Raw genomic sequence first — 21,608 nt, 5'->3', positions numbered from 1 at the left:
CGCTTTGTCGCACTCAAGAAATTTAAAGTTGTAAATATGGAGGGTAGGAATTGTCTGAGAAAAACAAACGCGTTAAAAGATCAGCTACAAAAATCACAGCATATGTATTTACCAAGAACATGGCAGAAAAACATCACATACTTGGAAAAGTTCTCGACTAACAAGTCGGACACTGACTGAGCACTCGACAAGGAACAACGCCCGGCAGGCGACCGCGCATCAACTTGTCCACACGCCCAACACTGAGTTTGGCAACTGAATTTGAACTCGCTAGCAAGGAAGGCTCTCAGCTATGCAGTGTGACTTCATCCTCAGATCCACAAAAGTACATCACAGCTGTCCTACGCAACAGGCCCACATCAGCCAGTTATCCTGAGCGTCGGACCCGTATAACGAGCTCCTATGACTTCCAGGGCTACTGAGCTCTGAACTCCTCGGCCAAACAACTTCCCCGGTCTCCCCTCTCCTAGCTAGCTGTCCTCACAGCTCGCCAGGAACTCTGATATGAGTGCCGCCTCCAGAGGCACCGTCAGCTGCTCCACGCCGTCATGGGACTGACGAGTGCGGATCAGTTTGTGATCGCGGAACTCTGTCAGCTGCGCGCGCAGCGCCACCTGAGAGCTGACGAGGAACGCGTCCCGACACCGCTGGTACAGCTCCGAGAGTGGCATGCCGTCAAACGTCTTGTCGCTGGCCCGCTCCACCTGTTGATCAGACGGGGGGGGGGGGTGAATATGAGCTGGGGATGCAATAGATAGGGAAGAAGTGGGGGGGGGGGGGACGGCGAACAGGACTGAATGGTAGACAGTGCTTGAAGATCAATAGACAGTAGACGGTAGATTGAAGTGAAATGGATTGAGCGTGAATAAGATGCGGTTAAACGAGACACAAAATGCACGCCACTGGCCCAGATTCGTGCTAGCTTCGTGCGAAGTAAAATTCGACTATTTCTCAATGCTTCCAGCCGAGACAAGAAAGGTTTGCCATGTTCTGACCTGGTTTTTGGCGAGCAGTATGAAGATGCCTCGCGCGTTGGGTGTGAGCGACTTGAAGACGTGTCGCAGGGAGGAGAGCGCCAGGTCGGCCGTCTGCCGCACCAGCAGCGAGTTCTCGTATGAAGTCTCCTCCGTGTAGGGAAGCAGCGTGGTGGCGTCAAACCTGGGCAGAATGGGGCATAAGTCACAATGTGGAAGTTCGCCGTTCGGCTGCCAAAATAATTTTTTTAGGAATGACCAGTTAGCGACGGGATATGACGATCGAAAGCATCTCAGTGGCACGATCGATACGTAACAGTGATAAGTTACCTACTTGGCTGATAATAGCTCATCGATGAGAAAATGGACAATGCATAATGACAGGATACACATTACACAGCACACGACGATCACGATGCTAGGTACTACTACATATAATGGTGTCCCACCCGGGAAATCAGGAAAAGTTGCCGAAGTCTAACAATTTATTTATGATTTTCCTCAGCGAAATATTTGTCGAAAAAAAATGTCACCATCCAGCACTCACCAGAGGAAGTTGAACTGGGCCAGCTTGTGCTGGTCCCAGACCAGCGGCGAGTTGATGTGATCCGCGGAGGCCAGCAGGTGGACCCTCGGCAGCTGCGCCAGTCGAGCCAGCACGTACTGCATCTTCTCCGCGCGCATCATCGGGCCGTCGATACTGTGCACCAGCAGAAACAGGGCAGGCGCACCGGGCGCCGCCAGTCGCCGCTCCACTGCCTCCAGCTGGGCCTCCAGCTTGGAGGGCGGCGCCGGCACGTCCAGCGCCTCCTCCAGCAGGGTGAGCAGCAGCTGGCGCGGCGTCACACTCGGGTGGTAGCCGCTCACCACCATGTGCAGCCGCTCGCGCAGGTGCTGTCGCCGCAGCCGCTCCAGTACGTCGCGCTTGCTGCCGAGACCGTGCAGAAGGATGTTGAAGCCGTGACTGACCGCGGCCAACCAGTGGGGGAACATGATCTCGAGGTCGGTGAGCAGAGCGGCCCGCTCGGCGGCGTGGTCGGTCGGCCGGGCGTCCAATAACGCGCGCAGAGCGGCGCCGCTTAGTCGCGGCTCCGACAGCCGGCTCAGTGTGTGGTTGGACGTCGGCCCGCCGGCGCTGTGCAGAGAGAAGTAATCCTCGGCGCTGACTGCGGCCGGTTCCAGCTCCGGCCGGCGGCGGGGAGCGCCCCCACGGCCTCGGACCGCTGCCGGCGGCACTGTGCTCGTCTGTTCTTCCTCTTCTCCTTCTTCATCTTCTTCCTCGGACTCTTCATCATCGTCCTCCTCTTCCTCCAGCGGCGCCTTGTATTCGTCCTCCGAGGAATCCTCGAGTGGCGAGACGTCACTGTCGTCGTCATCATCCGATACGGCGATGTCCTCCTGCTTCAGCTTGGAGAGGCGCAGCTTCACCTTTCGCCGTACTGTCTGCGGCGTCTTGGTCGGCAGGGCGGCTGACGCCCGGCCTCGCGGCGTCTGAGGCGTCCTCCCCGCCGCCGATTTGGGCGTGGAGGGTGTCCTGCCGTTTCGCTGCGGCGGAGGCGGAGAGCGTGAACGGGACCGCGACTTAGATCTGGATCGTGAACGAGCTGGTGGCGGAGATCGGGATCGAGATCGGGATCGATTTCGATCGTCAACGGTCCTGGAGACGGGCCGCCGGCCTCCCCGTCGGCCGCTGCCGATGGAAGCCGGCAGACCGGAGCAGCCGCGTCTGGGGGTGCCCGGCAACTTGATGTCTACCGCAGACGTCTTCACCGGCGACTTTTGTGCAAACTCTTCTGCCACGCGGCGCAAGTGAGAGCGTCGGTGGCACCTCTGGAATCCGAACACGGCCGTTCCGCGGACAGTGTCCTCGACCTCCAGCTGCGCCGAATTCAGCTCCGTGAGCGCTGCGTTTGGCTGTGCAGGAGGACTTTCTGGCTCAGACTCGGAGTCAGGGTCTGCCACTGACATTGGTGTTTCAGCACGGTGGCTTATAAGGTGCTGTGAATTCCGCAGCAGTTCGCCCACACGAGACATTTTTGGTGCAGTTTTGGAGATGCAGCATATCTTCTCCAAAGCATCAGCATCATCCAAAAAGCGGACAGAAAGTACTCCATTGATGTCTTTAATGGTGGAATCCTGGCGAGTCCTCATCGTTCTAGAGGAACTGGTGGAATAAGTGCATTTGTCACACCACAAAAAAATGTTAGCTGATGCTTTCTTACATGCTGGAAAGTTGAAACCTACCTATAAAATTTTGAGCTTATTTCAATCAATGAATGCAGGCCCTCTAAACTCTGAAGCCGAGTAGATTTCAACACATATTTATTCAATCCTCTGGCACATGCAACTTTTACAAAATTTTCTTGGTTTTTTTAAATGTCTAGCTAAGCTATGATCCACATTCAACAATGTTTTAAAATTGTTATAGATCAAGATCCTGCAAGCCTGAAAATGTAGGTAGCCTTCCAGTCAATTTGCTAGGTAAGACTAGGTACTGTTGATACGATGCTTGTCCTTTAACAAGTAAAATATCACTTATCATCAAGCCATCAGCTTAAAGAGTATTAGGAAAATATACCTATTACCTATATTGATATAAACAAAATTATATTAATATCTTACTTGTCTCCTGAGCCTGAATCTTTTCTCGTTCGCCTTCCCGCTGAATTCATCACGATTGTATATCTTGGTATTTCCTCAAATTACGTAATTACGGTAATTACGGTGAAAAAGTTCAAGATAACTCCACAAATCTTGATCTGTCAGACGAAGCTATATAAATCCACGTGTCAAACGTCCCTTCTCCCTGCGATAAGAATGAAGATCTTTCGCGCGTAAACTTTTTGTAAAATATCGCTTACAATTTAGTAGCTGCATCCATTCATATTTTGAAGCATGTGCGTCATACATGGCTAAGAGACATATAACTTTCAATTTTTGTTCGAAAATAATAGATTAAACACTGGGTGCTGCTGACAGAGGCCTACAGCAAATCAAATGTCATTAATTTCATGCTAGCGCGCTATGTGCATGAAACATCCAAGAAAAGAACAAGAACTTCACGCTGAAAAATTCACGGATTGCGTAGTAAGTTGTCGCGTGCCGTAAACATTATTTGGGAATGGTCGGAATGGAGTGTTTGATTGTTCATAAAAAGGATTTAGTTGATGCTGTAATAGTTGTTTAATAGTTGTTATGGTGAAAAACTGCTGATTACACCTTTTCATGTCCGTTCTTGAATCTTGATCTTAAAGGAAATAACTTCTGAAGGTCCTGCCCCCCGCCCCGCTTGTTTGCTCCCGCCCCTTTGGCCTCCAACCCAATTTCAAATATTGTTTATTTGAAAATGGCTCACCTCCAGTAATAATAGTTATTATTGTCAATTAATTTCACACCAAATACATGTGAAACACAGCCTGAGCCCTTCCAACTACACAGGGCTGTTCGGGTCCTTGAAGCTGAGCATAGATCTGTGCCGCGTGCATCATACTTGAGTAATGTCAGCCACCTGGCTCCGCCCACTCTCAGCTGGCACACTACGGCCAAGCCGCAAGCGTTGCTGCTGCCTATTCCACCTGTAGTGAACCGTTACACGGGTGGACTGGACTGGTGATTGTGGCTCAAATTACAGTTAAATTGGGTTCAAATGTGGTAAATAGCAATGTGCCACTGAAAAGAGTTATAATGATGCCCAAAAAAGCATAGAAACCACTTACAATAAGAAATATTTGGTGATAAACTTTCATCCGCGCGACTTTCATCTCCTGCAGCACCAAATTTCAGCCTGCAGGAACAAGAAGTAGGTATGCTTTGCCTTCAGTAGGTGACGTCACACAGACGATGACGCAATGATGTGGGCGGGACTAACGGGCGACATAGCCCTCACTGCACATGCGTGCTGCAGCATATTTCATTTTGGCTGCGCAGCCGAACAGAACAGCCCTCACAACAAGTAGCCAACAAACAATTTGATTTATTTAAATAATGAATTTGACATTTGAATGATGCATGAGTCGCCAGGCTGATTACAGAATACTGATTCAGTCCTCCAACTGTCCAATTGTACCCTGACCTTGCACCGATTTTTGTGACCTGGTGACCTGACCTGAGAAAACTGAAAACTGAAATTTTCAGGGAATAGGTACATCAAAAGGATGCCCCAGATTTATTACTTCTCCCTCCTCTCCCATGACTGGAAGATTTAGTAGGTAATTCCCGCCTCTCCTGTGACTGGCTGGTTTATTGACTCCCGCTTCTTCCCGTGACTCTGGCAGAGTGACCGTCGGTGATGTCCGACCAGCGATCCTCAGTCTCGCCGTCCGGGGTCGTGCCCACCCCGCACGGCGTCGGTCTGCCCCGGGGCATACAGCACCAGGCCGGGCCCGGGCCGCCGCTGGCCCAGCAGTACCCGAGCATGGCCAGCCAGCAGCACCACTGGCAGATGGCCCAGCAGCAGCAGCAGCAGCAAACCGGAGGATTTCAGCAAGGCTCTGGTAAGCATGGTCGGATTGCCGGGCCAATTCTTACGTAAAAATACATGATAATATTCACTGTCGTCCTAAAGCATTCTTATTCGATCTCGTTTGTATTTCTTTTGTAGATAATTCCTTCAGATTTTTGTTATGGCTGGTTTGCTAATTAAAGCGATAGTCTTTAAATAAAATGCGCGCTTGCTGGTCTTTAAACATTGAAAGCTCTTTGCATGTCGCTCGTGTTGGAATATTTTGTACATGTATGTATCCGTTTCCAGACGGCGGTTACGGCAGCCTGCAGCACCCGTCGCCGGCCGGCCTGTCCCAGCACTTGTCCCCGGGCGGTGACCCGGCTCACTCCCTGCACCCGTCTGGACCGGGCGCGCACCACCAGTCGGCCGGGATGACCCCGCCGGCAGCCCCGGCCACCAGCCTGCCGCACCTGCCGGCGCCGGCCGGCCCCACCCACCACTACTCGGGCGGACAGCACTTCGCGCCGGGCCGGCCGGCAGCTCCACCGGCCGGTCCACCGGCCAGTCAGACCGACCAGGAGCAGGCCGCGCCCGGGGAGTACAGCCTGGGCGCCCTGCACGCGGCTATTACTAACATGGAGGAGCGGGGACTGCAGGAGGACCCGCACTACGCACAGCTGCTGGCCATGCGTGCAAAGCAGCTGCAGAGCCAGGTAGGCACGCTCTGGGTCCTTGAGGCGGCGACAGACTGACGAGGGGTTTGCTGGGAGGTAGCAGAGACTGTTAGTGGGACCACTGAGAAATGAAAAAAACTGCCGAGGCTGATGAGGGAGGCTGGGGCTGTCGCAGGGTCACTGAAAAGCTGCAAGTGATCATGTGTAGGTATATTGATCATGCATTTGTGCTGCGCGGAGCTGACTCTCATTTTTTGTTTTGTTGACAGCAACATCAGCAACAGCAGCAGCAGCAGCACATGAGCCCACAGCAGATGTCACAACACATGCAGCATCACCAGCAGCATCAGCAGCAGTCCCTGCCACAGCAGCAGATGCCGTCAATGTCACAACAGCAGCCGATGTCTCAACTGCCGACGTCACAACACCAGACCATGGTCCAACACAGCATGCCCCAGCAGGCTGTATCAATGTCACAACAACCCATCATGTCACAACAACAACCCATCTCACAACAATCCATGTCACAACAGCAGCCAATGGCTCAGCAGGCAATGTCTCAGCACCAGCAGCATCAGCCCGCGCCTCAGATGGGTCAGCAGCCCCAGCAGCAGCCGCCTCAGGCCGCCCAGCAGTCGCCCAACGGGTACCGGGCGCCGCCGCCGGCCGCCGCCGCGACGGGAGACGGCCGGCCGTCCCCGGGGCCGGACCGCGCCTCAGCCAGCGTGTTCCAGCAGCCGCAGCTGCAGCAGCTGAAGGCACAGATCATGGCGTACCGACTGCTGCTCTGTAACCAGCCGATACCGAGCAACTACCTGAACCTGGCCATCGCAGGTGAGGTGGCGACCGGAGTGGGAGGGGTGGTGATGAGGGACTAGGGATGTGCAGCGTGTTTGGTATTTTTGTAAGTTGCACTGTCTGAATTATTTTTATCAATAATACATCTTCTGCTTTCTGCTGATATCATGTGTAATGCAGTGTATTCTAGCATGGTCCTGTCATAAGCATTGCGTATTACGCAGACCCAACTCCGTCTTGGTTTTGCTACTATTCTGTGACATTTTTTTATTTTTTTTTCACAATGATTTTTGGATTGTTCCACGCACATTGATCTCACTCCAGACCATGTCTGCCATCCAGGAAAGCGTCAGGCCGAGCAGCCGTCTCCACAGCGGCCGGCGGCTCCTCCACAGACTCCTCCCCAGCTGGGTGTGTACGGTGGCGGCCGACCGGCGGCGGGGGCGGCTGTGTCGCGGCCGTCCGGCCCTCCGCTGACCGCCCCGCCGGCCGCGGCTGGCGGACCTCCGCCGGCGCCGCCCGCCGCTCCGTCTCCCGGTGCCGTGCCGCGCGCTCAGGGACCGCCCGCCGGGCCGGCCGGGCCCGCGGCTGCCGCTGTCCCTGCAGCAGGGCCGGCCCAGGTACCGCCGCCGGCCCAGCCCCAGCCGCACGGAGCCATGCAGCCGCTCAAACAGAACCGGGTGAGCACGGGACTTCTTCAGTGTCGAGTTTACAGTGATTGAAACGACTAGACACCGCGTCCGTGTACTTGTCCTCTCTGAAGACATTTGTGTATTATGTTGAAAATAGATCTACTAAAATGTATCAAAAATAGAGTACAGGAACGATGTCATCCAAAGCCGCTAGCAGTCGGCAATTCAGTTGTGACACGGTCTCGCTTTCTCACGATTTTTACAAGCCGTCGCCATTTCCTCCCCTTCTTCTGTTATTAACAATTTGGTTACCGCTTTCCTACACGCTCCTGAGCGTTCGCTTTCTTCAGCTGCGGCATTTCTGCGTCTTCGGCGTCTCCCAGTCTTGACCCCGTGCCGCCCCTTCAGGTGACCCCCGTGCGTCGTCCTAGCGGCCTGGACCCTCTACTTCTACTAGACGAGCGGGAGACTCGCCTGGCCGAGCGCATCTCCCTACGTATTAACCAGCTGAGCCTGCTGCCCGGCGAACAACTGCCGGATGATGTGCGCATGCGCTCTCAGATCGAGCTGCGTGCGCTGCGGCTGCTAAACTTCCAGAGACAGCTCCGACAGGAGGTACGGGTCGCGGCAGGAGACAGGAAAAGGGTTAACTGTATTGTTGGGTTTGCTAACTCGCCAAGGAGCAGCTGTGTACGTTGTCGGTTGACTATCGTCAGTGGATGATCATCCCTCACGATGTTATGCATTAGCTAGATTTGGATTGTAGTTTCACGGTTCGACAAAACATGCTAACCGGCCTCCGAAACTCTTTACACATATGCGAGTTTATCGTATTTCGGCCTTCTATTACATCTGAGATGGCTGCTTTCGCCAGCTTGAAGAAATTTCGTGGCTTCCAATGACCTCTACCACTCTGACCTCCGCTCAGGTACTGGAGATGACCCGACGCGACGCCACTCTGGAAACTGCCACAAATCTGACTGCCTACAAACGTAAGAAGCGCCAGGGCCTGCGTGAGGCCCGCATCACGGAGAAACTGGAGAAGCAACAGCGATATGAGGCCGAGAAGAAAAAGCGGCAGAAACACATGGTGAGTAACAGACTCGTCGGCGTCCGAGCGTTGTAGAGGTTGACGTTTCACGTTACCAAATTATGATTGGTAGGATACTGGGTGGTCTCTGTCATACAGGCAACAGAAGTTAGTCATTATTTAAGCAACGTGCTCATTTTCTGGCTTCATTACCATGGTTTTAGTAAGTATTTCTGACCTTGCAACCACTCTCCCCTGCACAGGAGTACCTGGCTGCGGTGCTGCAGCACGGCAAGGAGCTGCGCGAGTTCCACAAGGCCGGCCAGCTGCGACTACAGAAGCTGAACCGCGCCGTGCAGGTACACCACGCCAACACGGAGCGCGAGAAACAGAAGGAGCAGGAGCGCATCGAGAAGGAGCGCATGCGCCGCCTGATGGCTGAGGACGAGGAGGGCTACCGCAAGCTGATCGACCAGAAGAAGGACAAACGGCTGGCGCTGCTGCTGCAGCAGACAGACGAGTACATCGCCAACCTCACAGAGATGGTCAAACAGCACAAGGTAAGCCGATAGCTGCTGAATGATTCAGCTGTTTCCCGTGGTGACTGCTGAATTTGGTTGTGATTTGGCGCTCAATATTCAGGTAGGGAAGTTATTTTTTTCGTGTTTAAAGATTCTCGCGAGAATATGGAATAGACGGAGAAGAAAAATGACTGCATAGCTGGAGGAGAACAACCTATCGGCTAGATAAGTAAATATTTTTGTAATAGACTAATAGTTTTGGTGGAGTAATTTATAAATCTAAATCGGGAATCAACCTTGGCGTTAAACTTTTGCTTAAGCCCGCCGTGTGCTATGCTTCATCGTGCATCTTCTCTGACCGAGCCCACCCCCATGTGAACTTCCTGTTCCAGGCGGAGCTGCGCCGTAAGAAACTAGAGCACGCCCGGGCCCGTACCGAGGGGGACCCCAGCCAACAGAGGGTCATCGTCACCAACACGGAGAGCGGCCTGACGCTGGCCGGAGAGCAGGCGCCGCTGGCTCACGAGCTACAGGTGAGCTAATGGGGGTGCAACTAGGCTGTGTCGTTGATTTCAAGCGCACCAGCTGCTGTGCAATATTCTGAGTGCCGCTTTTCGACCCTTGTCTCCCCATCAGGATGTGAATAGTGGCTCAGCCTAGCTGACGCGTGGCACGGGCTGGATTGTGTTAAACGTTTAGCATGTCTTCAGATCTGGCTGGCGACCCGCCCGGGCTGGGACGGGTTAGATCATGATGGGCCCTGTTGTAATGTTTGCCGTGCCTTCAGGCCTGGCTGGCGGCCTACCCCGGCTGGGACGTGGTGAGCCGTGTTGTGTCGTTTGACTGACGTGTGTAATTGCTGCCAGGCGTGGCTGGCGGCCCACCCGGGCTTGGTCATGCTGGGCTCCTTTATAACGTTTTCCTGTATGCTCTCAGGCCTGGCTGGCGGCCCACCCGGGCTGGGACGTGGTGCCCGACCAGAACCTGGACGATGATGAGGAAGCCGGAGAGGAAGGAGCCACGGAGGAAGAAAAGGCTGGAGAAGAGGGGGAGAAGGACGGAGGAGAGGGGACGAGCGAGACCACCGTCAAGACCCACGCCGTCGACGACGAGTATAAAAAGGCTGAGGGGGAGGCCAACTACTACAGGTACGGCCAGACCCACCCCCTGTCCCGCCCCGCCCCTGTACCCCTCCCCGGTCCCGGTAATGTCCGAAACGACCGTAGTGCGGCGAGATAGACCCCGAACGAGAGCGATGCATTGTCACCTCCCAGTGGTTCTCTCTTTGGTTATCGATTGCTGGACTCGATCTCTCTGGACCCGTAGTGAGTTTGCCATTCTCTCAGAGAGTAGCATGTGTTCCGTTCGCTGAGCTACTCTGTCTCATTTCATCTGTCAGTTTTTCAGTCTGTCTCTCCGGCTCTGTAGTACGTTGCGGGTGCATGTGGCGGCCGCCGGCGCGCTCCCTCCGTCCCTCTCTCTCCGACTCTCTGTCGCTCACACGGGTGCTCTGTCTTTCACCAGTATCGCGCACGCCATTCATGAAACGGTCACCGAACAGGCTTCCATCATGGTCAATGGAAAACTCAAGGAGTACCAGATCAAGGGTCTAGAGTGGCTGGTCTCACTCTACAACAATAACCTGAATGGTATGCTCGCGGCAGAGGTGACCGACTGGCTTCAATGGCCTGTTGGGTTACCTTTGCTGTGATTAAAAGCAACTGTGTGGTGTCGCTATTGTTGTGTCAGTGTTGTTTGCAACGCACCCACCTAATTTCGTTTTTAAGTGCAGAAAATCCAGCTTTGTACTGACTTTGGTGTTAGTTTTATTTTTGCTGGCTTGTTGGATGATTGTTTGTATATACATCACTTTCACGTGGGCTGCTTTTCATGAAAATCATGTTTGTCCCCAGCCTTGTACTCCAATGTCTTTCACGATTGCTAGATGTGATTTTATGTATCTTCACCTCTCACATCCGTTTTTGACGTCGTGAAATCATTACGATTTGCCTCTCTGGGGCTTGTTTCTGCACCTGTCCTGCCTTCAGCAATATTTGGCTCCCATTAGCGGCACAATTCATCCACGGCCCACCATTTGCACAATGCACAGCTCAAAGCAGCCACCCTTTCCCACCACATACAACACAACCAACCCCCGCCGTCAACAGGCATTCTGGCTGACGAGATGGGTTTAGGCAAGACGATCCAAACGATCGCGCTCGTCACCTACCTAATGGAGAAGAAGAAGGTGAATGGGCCGTACCTCATCATTCTACCGCTGTCCACCCTCTCCAACTGGGTGCTCGAGTTCGAGAAGTGGGCGCCCTCGGTGCGCGTGGTGGCCTACAAGGGCTCACCGGCCGCTCGGCGGCACATTCAGAACCAGATGCGCGCGTCCAAGTTTAACGTGCTGCTCACTACCTACGAGTACATCATCAGAGACAAGGCGGCGCTCTCCAAGGTTAGTGGTTGGATCGCTGCTGATATTTTGATGTTTGGGTGGTTAGCGGTTCGGATTTACTCTCTGGGTTTGTAGGTGTGTCAGTGGTTTGACGTTAGCTTTGATGAAATTTGCTGAAAGTATTTTTGCGATAAGGTATTAGCATGCGTCCCAATCAGCGGTGCTAACGGAACTTTGTGACGCGCACCCTCAGAGCCGATGGAAGTACATGATCATCGACGAGGGTCACCGCATGAAGAACCACCACTGCAAGCTGACGTTCGTGCTGAACACGTCGTACAACGCGCCGCATCGGCTGCTACTGACGGGCACGCCGCTGCAGAACAAGCTGCCTGAGCTGTGGTCGCTGCTGAACTTCCTGCTGCCGTCCATCTTCAAGGCGGTGTCTACGTTTGAGCAGTGGTTCAACGCGCCGTTTGCCACGACCGGAGAGAAGGTGGGTCTTGGTCTGCCGCCCGCTTGTTTGTCGCCTGTTTCTCAGGTCGCTAATCGAGCACCCGTCATGCTGATGTTAGGTGTGTAGTCAAAAGACGAGATTCGTGTGAATTTCGGTTGTAAGATGAGGCAAACGTGTTTCGAGATGGCACCAGTTTTTGGCATTTTGACGCGACCATGTTTGCCGGCACCTGCTGGGTGTTTGTTTTGGCTTAGGCCCAGAGTGTTGGTGGAACCACCCTGTCCCTCTGTCTAGGGTGACTTTACTTGGCCATTAATTCCGTATTTTCGGCCGCAGGTGGAGCTGAACGAAGAGGAGACGATTCTCATCATCCGCCGTCTGCACAAGGTGCTCCGGCCGTTCCTGCTCCGCCGGCTCAAGAAGGAGGTCGAATCACAGCTCCCCGACAAGGTACGGCTGGTGCTGTCTGTTAGATATGGTAACTTAGCTAAGATATAATTTATAGTTAGTGGAGGATGAGTGAAGTTTATAAGTTTTGTTACTGCATAACATAGCAATGTCATGTTCCAATCGCTATATAAACGGTCAAACACCGCAGACCTAGCTGCATTCAGCTACGCACCTACGAAACATGAATAAAAGCGGGTACAGTGTCTTTATTTGAACGGCTTTTGGGCTTCTTTGTGGCCGGTCTTCGCAGTAACGCCTATGGTTACGTCCCTCGCCTACGTTTCAGGTGGAGTACATCATCAAGTGCGAGATGTCTGCGATGCAGCGCCTGCTCTACCGACATATGCAGAACAAGGGCATCATGTTGACCGAGGGGAAGGCCAGCGGAGGCGGCCGCGGCGGATCCAAGGCGCTCATGAACACAATCATGCAGCTGAGGAAGCTGTGCAACCATCCGTTCATGTTCCAGCACATTGAGGAGGCGCACTGCAAGTACCACGGCTTCACCGGTAACGTGGTCACCGGGTGAGTAATCGTGGCGAAGGGTGGCACAAAGAGGGAGACGTTCAGGGTAGAGCTGCGGGTGGTACAGCCGATGTTGGGTCGTGGCATGTACGAGGGTAACTTCGCTGTGATCCTGCGAACACGCTTTTATTGTTTTCCCCGCTGTTTTGTTGCTAACTTTGTCTCCCCGACTAGGTGTAATATCAACCTCACAGTTGTCTACCCTACAGCGATCGGCTCGGTTTGTAACCGCTGTCTTCCCTACAGCCCTGACCTGTACCGTGCGTCGGGCAAGTTCGAGCTGCTGGACCGGATCCTGCCCAAGCTGAAGCACTGCGGCCACCGGGTGCTGCTCTTCTGTCAGATGACGCAGCTGATGGCCATCATGGAGGACTACCTCAACTACAAGGGATACAAGTCAGTGTTCAGGCTGTCTTTGTTGAACCCCTGAACTGAGGAGTATTGGTGCAACTGGAATGCTTCTCTGAATCCACGTAATGTAACGTATGTTACGACAGTATAGTAATTTATGTTTGGCTGCTTTGTTTAAGATGGTCTGGCTAGTATACGACAGTCTGGATTCCGTCTGTCCTTCGTAAGTGCTGACAGACCCGAATATTGTATCAAGTTCAGACTACGGCTGGCAGCTGCGATGCTGTGCTGTTGTTGTTCATGGTACCTTTGACGTCACTCCTTCAGGTACCTGCGACTGGACGGAACCACCAAGGCGGAGGAGCGCGGCGAACTGCTGCGGGCCTTCAACCAGCCCGACTCGGAGTACTTCCTCTTCATGCTGTCCACGAGAGCCGGAGGACTGGGACTCAACCTGCAGGTTTGTGTGGGAATCGGTGATCTTTGGGGAGTCGAGACGTGAAAGGCCAGTCGACCGGTTGATCGGTGCTTTAAATGTGGAGTATTCTTTTTACCAAAGCTATACTTTTGCGAACAGAATAAACCCTACATATTACTGAAACACCGTAATAAAAGATGATATATAGCTAGTGTTCACTGCGATTGGAACATCATGTGCGTATATAGAGTCCTTTTTTGTTTTAGATGTTTGCGTCTTCCCTGCTCTGTAAGACTCGCAGTTTGCCGTGACACACTCAGCTTCCCTGTTCTCCAGACGGCTGACACGGTGGTGATTTTCGACTCGGACTGGAACCCGCACCAGGATCTGCAGGCGCAGGACCGCGCTCACCGCATCGGTCAGAAGAACGAGGTGCGCGTCATCCGACTCATGGCCGTCAACTCGGTGGAAGAGCGCATCCTGGCCGCCGCCAAGTGAGTGATCGTGGCGGCCGCCCCGGATATTTGTTCTTGTGATTATTAGTTTGATTGACCTAATGGCATTGGATAAGTGCAGCATCCGACTCTTGAGCCTTTAGTGGATGCAATATTTCGTTCCAATCGCTGTTGTTCACTATTGGCGGTGAGGTTAGAGTCATCTGGATTAGTTAATCTAACGCCCTCTTGTTGCTGCCGCCGTCGTCAGGTACAAGCTGAACATGGACGAGAAGGTGATCCAGGCGGGCAAGTTCGATCAGAAGTCGACGGGTACCGAGCGGCGTCAGATGCTGCAGAGCATCCTCCAGGACGAGGAGGTGGACGAGGAGGTAGGTGGACCCGCTGTCCGGCACCGATGACTGTCGAGAATGTAGGAGAGCCTGCTGCCCAGCCAGCTGACAGCTCTGGTGGCTGAGACGCGCAGATAGGACAATACAGCCTGGCTGGCCACAGGATGTGGCAGACTGTAGGCTGGATGTCTGTTGCGTTTTGTTTTGAGACAACGGTCTCCTCGCACTCTGCTGTACGTGTCTTGTAGGAGAATGGTCTGTAACCTTCCTCATGCGCTCACCAACGCTATACCAGAGTTCAGAGGTCAAAAATCGTAACCATAACCTTCACCTCTTCTCTCTTCTCTCCCTCCCAGGAGGAGAACGAAGTCCCAGACGAGGAGACGGTGAACCAGATGATCGCTCGGAACGAGGAGGAGCTGCAGATTTACCAGCAGCTCGACCTCGAGCGCCGCCGGGAGGAGGCCAAACTGGGCACGGCGCGCAAACCGCGGCTGATTGAGGAGAGCGAACTACCGGACTGGCTTGTGAGGGACGAGGCGGAGTTGGACGAGCTGACCGCCGAGGAGGACAAGGAGGATTTGTTTGGCAGGGGGAGTCGGGCCAGGAAGACGGTGGATTACTCGGACCAGCTCAACGACCGCAACTGGCTGAGAGCCATCGGGGTGAGTGCTGCCCTCGCAGAGCAGGACGGAGAGCTGGTGGATTGTGGGCTTTGGAACATGTGGCGAGAGAGTGGTTGAGACTAAATGGTGCTGTGCCTTAGGGCAACAATGTAATTGATTATTACCATACACAAGTCTTAAGCATTTTCATCTACAGCTAGAACTACAAAGGAAAGCAAATAGGCTTCGCTTAGACAGCATGTAACTCAGTTATACACGCATGCACGTGTACTGTAGGTCAGTGCAGTTGCGTACGGCGGATCACCATGACCTTCATCAGTCGGTAGTTGGGACCCTAATAACCTTCCGTGTCGTCTCTGGCCTCCAGGCGGTGGATGAGGACGGTAACGAGATACTCGAGGACGAGGAGGAGGAAGAGGACACGGGAAAGAGGAAGGGTCGGCGCAGCGGCGGCGCCGCGCGCTCCTCGGGACCCGGCCGGAAGAGGACCAGAGAGGACGACGAGGAGAAGCCCAAGAAGAAGCGCGGACGGCCCAGCGGTGTGCATGTCGTCAGTCCGCGCATGCGCAAAGCGATGAGGAAGCTGATCCAGGCGCTAATCGACTGCTCCGACCCGTGAGTTTGATCGTCTCGGGGGATCAATGATGCGTTGATTAGGTCGTAAGATAGGTAACAGCCGACGATATAGTTTTTTCGAGTATTAACGGCGTAATTTTTGCCGTCAACTTTCAACAGCTCTGCAATTTGTTGGAAACTTATTTCGGTAGCAGCCTACACCCAGGCTCTGGTCGATTGCTATCTTATCTGACCGCTAATACTTTCACAGACCACTAAAGGAAGTGCTAGCGTCTGATGAAAGTAGATCCCAGTCAGCTGCTGTCCAGTCCGTGCAAACCTGTTACCATTTACAATGGGCGCTGTAATTAACATTGACTAGATACGCATTCCTCACCGTTGCATCACTTAGTAACCACTTATCTTTGACCGCGTTAGTTTGAGCTGACCTGACATCTAACATCAGATTTGTGACCCGACCCGCTCTCTCTCTCCCCAAGGAATGACGGCCGGGCGTTGATCGACCCTTTCTACAAGCTGCCTTCTCGAAAGGAGCTACCCGATTACTACGAGGTCATCCGCAAACCAATGGACGTGCGGAGAATCGTGCACAAAATTGACGAGAGCAAGGTATGTTTCTCTTGTCAGCCGCTGCTTTTCCTAGTCATTCTGTGCTTTTCGTTACGTGGAATATCAATATGTTAAGCCCTGGTGGTGGAAACTTCTTTAGTAGGCTGTCAGTGCTCAGCCAAGGATCACACACCCTGTCAAACTAGATCTAGGATCCGTCGGCATTTTAAATGTCACCTGGGCACTTTTCTCAAAAGCCTTCACCTTTCATTCGGAATACGCGATCGGTTTCGCTAGCTGTCGATCGATTTCGCTAACTCTTGAGCCGGATATTAAGCCTTATTTACATGCGCGCGTTCAGAGTCGCTCTCGATGGCCGGCTGCCTCGGCGGCCGGCGCTCAGCGTTGGAGACCCGTCGAACCAGACCCGACCCGGCCCGGCCCGGCCCAGGGTGGCTCTGCCAGGAAGCAGTGCTCACGGTGGCCACACCGGCCCGGCCGGTGGAGGGCTGTTTATGCAATGTGAGCAGGCCCCGGGATTATCTGGGAGGCCAGGCACGCTCGCGGCGGCCGCTCGGATGTCTCTACCGGAGTACCAGAGCTGTATGAAAGCGGGATGGGTTTCTAGTATGAGGTTGGATGGTTGCGGTGGGAGTTCGGGTGCTGGTAGAGTGAGAGGTATTATTATTGTTGTCTCACTGCGGTAGGATGATTTAATTGACGGTGGTTTTGCATCCCCGCCTGATGATGGTTGTGTAGTTCCACAATCGGTATTGTATTTTTGTCGTAACACGACTCGGACATGACACTGAAAGGTGATGAAAGAGAGATGGCTTGACTACAAGTGTTTGCACATGAGTCGATGCAAGGAAGTGGATGTCGGAATATAGAAGCCCATTTGCTTGTCAGTAGGTAGTTAAATTTGACACCATGCGCTTTGCTTCCGCACCAAGCTGCTTTCTATAGTGGATGCTTTCAACATCAGTGTTCGTTTGGCGTGCTCTCAAACGACTTTTACTCGCGAAACCAGTTTTTTTTTTCTAGAAAAGCATTCGTGGAGCAAAATTTAAGGTCATTCGGATAAGTAGAGGACTTTTTTAAAGGTATCCATGAAATGCGTTCTCCTTTGTTTCTATTGGTAAAAACTAAAATCCATCGGTTTCAAAGTAATTTATTTGCTTTTTTCTTTTGCAAGCTTTTGCTTATTTCTTTTCTTTTGAAAAAGCAAGTCCCTTTGCTTTTTCTCACTTGTCTGCGGTACTTTATTGTGGTGTGACCTGACCTGGCCCGGTTTCTGGTCAGCCTTTGACCCGTAACCCTCCCCAAAGACTAAACTGTCTCGTCTTTTCAACTACTGACCTCTCTCCTAATCTGATCTACCCCCAACCTTATCTGATCCGAGACTTATGATCCCTGGCCTGCCCTTGTCTATTGTCTACAGGGTGTCCCATAAGTTCGTTCTCACATTATATTTGCATGTGAAACAGAGTACATTGCGTTTTGATATACTTGTGACCCCTCAATGTGCTCCCCATTTAATAGGCAAACACATGAACACATGCTGCGGCATGCCAACCGGCATGTTTGGCTGCATAGCAGGCTTAAAGTTAACCCAGACTGACTTGACATGCGCCGTGAGCTCCTCGAGGCTGGAACAGCGCTACGCTTCGACGAGCCTAATTTTCAGCATAACCAACAAATTTTTATGAAATTTTGATCCGATGAGGTGCCTGGCATGTGGTCTTGCCACAAACGCCTGTCACAGTCTCCTTGCACCGCTTTTAAGCTTGGCTTGACCTGTGCACTGATGCACTGTCTTGCCTGAAGATGGGCCTACGACCTCTCGGATGCCATTTTCTCCTCTATAAATGTGTTCATACTCGCGGTTCGAGTTCAGCTTGAGGGTTGAAACTCCTCCTAGATGTTCTTGGAAAAACATTATGCTTCCCAAAGCTGTTTCTGGGACACCAATCGCAACCTGGTCAGCGTCTGGACACCTATAACTCCACAATACCGTGACCTTGGCCTTTCGCATAGGAACATAACGGGACGAAACGGAGGCCTCCTCCTTCGCCCTTATGGGGTTGTTTTCGGGTTTGGACGGGTGTTTCATCTCGAACGTGGACTAGTTAGTCCAGATGACCTGGTTGATGTCCTCAGCCCTTTAGTTTTTTTAGCCTCAGGCATAACGAAACTCATGTTTGGCCATTTTAAGACGTTTTTGACTGTTTTGAGCCCTCCGGTAAGCAAAGCTTAAGTCACCTTGAGTTATGTATCCCGAAAGAACACTCTTAAACAGCTGGTAATCCATCCTGAAAAGTCTGCTTACCAACTTTCTAACCCTTTGACCTTTTTGATGGCCACTTTGGCGCCACACAGTTTTGGCCACATGGCTCACTCCTGAGAGCTGACAAAAAAGAGGATAAACTTACAATGATTGACTCCCGACAAATCATCGGTGTCACTTGCTGACTGTGCGTCCAGTTAGCGATGGACATTGTCTACAGACTGGTAGGCCTCAATCACCCTCAATCGTCGCGAATGGTCACGTGCTGACTAAATACCGAGACGTACCCGTATTGGAGACCTCTATGTTGCGGCGTTAGCCGTCTGTGTAGGAAACGGGCTCTCTAGCAAAAATTATTTTGTCTACAGAAATTAGTTATTGTGGAGCATATTTCTACCAGCCATGGCAACCACGTAAGCTCAGTAACGAACCAACTTCAGCGTGCCTTTAAGCAAGAGAGCCTAAAAACGTAAAATTTAGGTGAGAACGAACTTATGGGACACCCTGTATGTATAACCCGACCTCTGAATTCCGATCTGGCATGCCCTCTGGCCTGACCTATGTTATGTTCCCCAATATTTTACTTATTATTTTATCTGACCTCCCCTGACCTGATCTCTGACCTTCCCTGACCTGACCTCTGACCTGCCCTGACCTGTGCCGTCAGTACGGCGATCTGGATGATCTAGCCGGCGACATTATGCTCATGTGTAAGAACGCACAGCAGTACAATGAGGAGTCGTCGCTGATCTACGAGGACAGTATCGTTTTGGAGCGGGTGTACCACTCGGCGAGACGCCAGGCCGACCAGTACCTCGCCCAGCCGCCCAGCGCTGACGCAGGTCAGTCAGTAACTAGGGAAGGAAGTGGAGGGGCAGGCGGTTGGGGGCGACTCCTCTGTATGTTGGCTTTAGTGTCTGGTAGCAATAAAAATCGCACGTCACTGCTAACATGAATGCAGGGGAGTTTTTAAGCGGGGCTGCGTTTTCTCTGTTATAGCACCATTCTTCAGGATACAATGTTTCCGAGACTGGTTCTGTCGGGTCTTGTGAATTGCCAGTCAAGTCATTCCGAGACACTTATCGCCTGATGCTTCCGCAGCGGTCTTCATTTTCTTCTTCCGTCCTAAATGACCCTTCTCTCTCCGGCTAGTTCGACTCAAGCTATCCGAGTGTCGTCTGACCCTTCTCCGCCCTCCACAGACGAACCCGATGAGGAGGTCCGGCCCAGGCGCGGCCGCGGGCCCGCCAAGAAGCGCCGCAAGCGCGTGGTCGACGAAGACGATGACGATGACGATGCGGCGGAGGCCGGCTAGCGCGCCTGTCCACTGCCAGAGTCTGTGTCTGTGCCTGTCCAGTGCCTGAGGTCACCGGGGATCTGATCCACCGCCGAGCTTTCAGCGACCGAGTGTCGCCGCGGTGGACGCAGCGACGGTGTCCGTGTGTGTGTCTGTGTGTGTATCTGTGACGTCACGTGTGTGACGTCCGGGGTTCGGCGGTAGCGTGCCGTGCTTTGTTGTGCCGTAGCTTAGCTTCGGGTGGCGTGCGGTGCGCGCGCTGGCGGCGGCGTGTCCGCGCGCGGGCGGTGGCGGGAGCGGCCGCGATACGCGGGCGGGAGCTTATTCTGCTGATTGGTTGGAGCACGCGGGTGGATGGGGAGGGGGGGGAGGTCCGTGAATGGATCGGCGGTGATCGCTAACAGCTGCCTCGGCGGCCGGCCGCAGCAATACACGGTGGTATAACGAGATACGCGAGTGTTAACTGAGGAGGGTGGTGGCTGCTTCAGTTGAGCGCTAAGGTATTTCGCACAGGAGGCCGTTACCGATGTAGTTTTTCGTAATTGTGAGTGGTTGGTGACAAGTGGTGACAACTGACAAGTAATCTTGGTTGGGGATGTCGGTGACATAGGCAATGAATCGAAAACGCCTAACCCTGATGTGACACACCGAGCATGAACTTGAACAACTTGGCCGATTTCTGCGAGTTTAGCAAAGCCAGATCTGACAAGAGTTTTACGCACGTGCTTAAAAATCGGCTGAGGGGTAATGGTAAGCACACTTCAACGTTCAACCACTGGTAACGCTAGATTCTAGGCTAAGGACGTAGTATTTGACCCTACGGCCCCATTTCCGACCTCGAACATCAGTTGTTTCGTAGCGACGCCTGTGATACCCACATGGCTGAAAATCCTTAAACCCGTTTATTCCAAATGTCCAACCGCATTGTATTTCTCGCAACTCACACGCACGTCACCAGTCGAGCGTCGAGATCATCTTTACTCTCACTTCACCCTTCAAAAATGCCAGTTACAGAACTCATGCTGAAACGTTATGACAGACCACGGATTACCGCTGCATTGCGTAATGTATAAGAAAGTACCTATACACACGGTTCGCAGCCATCTCATTCACGTGCATGCATAATTACGACAGATCAGTCACTTTTACCAGCTTTGTTCTAAAATCAATACCTCTGGACTCGGGAAATAGTTCTTATCAATTACCAAGGTCGTTGCAGGGCCACACCTCTCCCCACATTGCCCCTCCCCTCCCCACCGAGCGGCGTTCTGTCGCGTGCGGTTGGGGCCGCACGCGGACCGTCCGGTTGACCCGGTGTTACAGCTCTCTGGGTCGGCTGGATCTGCCGGTTTGGCCAGTCCGTGGCTGGAGCTGACTGCACCGTCCCACCCCGGGCAGCTCGGGTCTCTCCTGACGCCACACGAAATGTGGGGAGCGCCGGTAGCACTTGCAACTGACTGCAGCGGTGTTGGCAATCGCTCCAAATGTCCCGATCAATTTCCGATTAGATGTGAACTGGGTGACAGCTTGGGAACAGGATTGCAATGTCATATCTTGTATGATATCTGAACGTGTGAAATTTCTTCGAGTTTATCAATCGGAACTTGGAGGCCGTATATTATTTTCCATTTATAGCATTGTTTCACTAAAGCCGCACAGGGAAATGGTAACAACCACTACACAATTACATATGGCTAAACACATTCGATAAATACAGAGCACAACTGTCCAGTCACTTCAGCCCTCACAGCTGCACCGTTTCAATTTAACTCCTCCCGGAGAACGAGGACGGAATTCCGACCACATCTCCA

General features: G+C 52.8%; 2 protein-coding genes across 4 annotated transcripts; one reads left to right on the top strand and one right to left on the bottom strand.

Moving 5' to 3' along the window:
• Positions 1 to 85: 85 nt before the first annotated feature.
• On the bottom strand, positions 86 to 3,829 carry LOC122371940 (origin recognition complex subunit 2-like). Of its 2 annotated transcripts, XM_043348739.1 has the most exons (5): positions 3,597 to 3,804; positions 1,522 to 3,138; positions 996 to 1,158; positions 599 to 704; positions 86 to 343 (listed from the first exon to the last, which is right to left on the bottom strand). In XM_043348739.1, the coding sequence occupies exons 1-5, from the start codon at positions 3,644 to 3,646 to the stop codon at positions 312 to 314; spliced, it is 1,968 nt and encodes a 655-aa protein (XP_043204674.1). In that variant the 5' UTR covers positions 3,647 to 3,804; the 3' UTR covers positions 86 to 311. The 2 variants fall into 2 exon arrangements, with proteins under 2 accessions (XP_043204674.1, XP_043204675.1); XM_043348740.1 differs by having other exon boundaries at positions 86 to 704; positions 3,597 to 3,829.
• A 1,223-nt stretch (positions 3,830 to 5,052) lies between these two features.
• On the top strand, positions 5,053 to 20,164 carry LOC122371939 (transcription activator BRG1-like). Of its 2 annotated transcripts, none has more exons than XM_043348738.1 (23): positions 5,053 to 5,467; positions 5,725 to 6,131; positions 6,362 to 6,926; positions 7,233 to 7,570; positions 7,931 to 8,137; positions 8,451 to 8,612; positions 8,816 to 9,112; positions 9,466 to 9,606; positions 10,010 to 10,221; positions 10,598 to 10,722; positions 11,242 to 11,534; positions 11,728 to 11,970; positions 12,268 to 12,381; positions 12,668 to 12,906; positions 13,153 to 13,302; positions 13,585 to 13,717; positions 14,012 to 14,169; positions 14,381 to 14,501; positions 14,819 to 15,127; positions 15,456 to 15,703; positions 16,144 to 16,273; positions 19,168 to 19,342; positions 19,703 to 20,164. In XM_043348738.1, the coding sequence occupies exons 1-23, from the start codon at positions 5,263 to 5,265 to the stop codon at positions 19,813 to 19,815; spliced, it is 5,085 nt and encodes a 1,694-aa protein (XP_043204673.1). In that variant the 5' UTR covers positions 5,053 to 5,262; the 3' UTR covers positions 19,816 to 20,164. The 2 variants fall into 2 exon arrangements, with proteins under 2 accessions (XP_043204673.1, XP_043204672.1); XM_043348737.1 differs by having other exon boundaries at positions 9,460 to 9,606.
• Positions 20,165 to 21,608: the final 1,444 nt, after the last annotated feature.

The sequence above is a fragment of the Amphibalanus amphitrite genome, unplaced genomic scaffold (genome assembly GCF_019059575.1).
Source record: "Amphibalanus amphitrite isolate SeventyFive unplaced genomic scaffold, NRLGWU_Aamphi_draft 001295F_arrow, whole genome shotgun sequence".
NCBI classification, from domain to species: Eukaryota; Metazoa; Arthropoda; class Thecostraca; order Balanomorpha; family Balanidae; genus Amphibalanus; species Amphibalanus amphitrite.
The sequence above is the reverse complement of the archived record's forward strand: the minus strand, read 5'-3'. Positions and strand labels throughout refer to the sequence as shown.

Excerpts from the sequence above, each read along its gene's own strand:
- LOC122371939 (XM_043348737.1), top strand. The coding sequence starts at position 5,263 with ATGTCCGACCAGCGATCCTCAGTCTCGCCGTCCGGGGTCGTGCCCACC. Across the intron at positions 11,535-11,727 it reads ACAAGGCGGCGCTCTCCAAG|AGCCGATGGAAGTACATGAT; the intron begins GTTAGTGGTTGG and ends GCGCACCCTCAG. Across the intron at positions 14,170-14,380 it reads CGCATCCTGGCCGCCGCCAA|GTACAAGCTGAACATGGACG; the intron begins GTGAGTGATCGT and ends CGCCGTCGTCAG.
- LOC122371940 (XM_043348740.1), bottom strand. The coding sequence starts at position 3,646 with ATGAATTCAGCGGGAAGGCGAACGAGAAAAGATTCAGGCTCAGGAGAC. Across the intron at positions 3,139-3,596 it reads GATTCAGGCTCAGGAGACAA|TTCCTCTAGAACGATGAGGA; the intron begins GTAAGATATTAA and ends TTATTCCACCAG. Across the intron at positions 1,159-1,521 it reads GCCCAGTTCAACTTCCTCTG|GTTTGACGCCACCACGCTGC; the intron begins GTGAGTGCTGGA and ends CATTCTGCCCAG.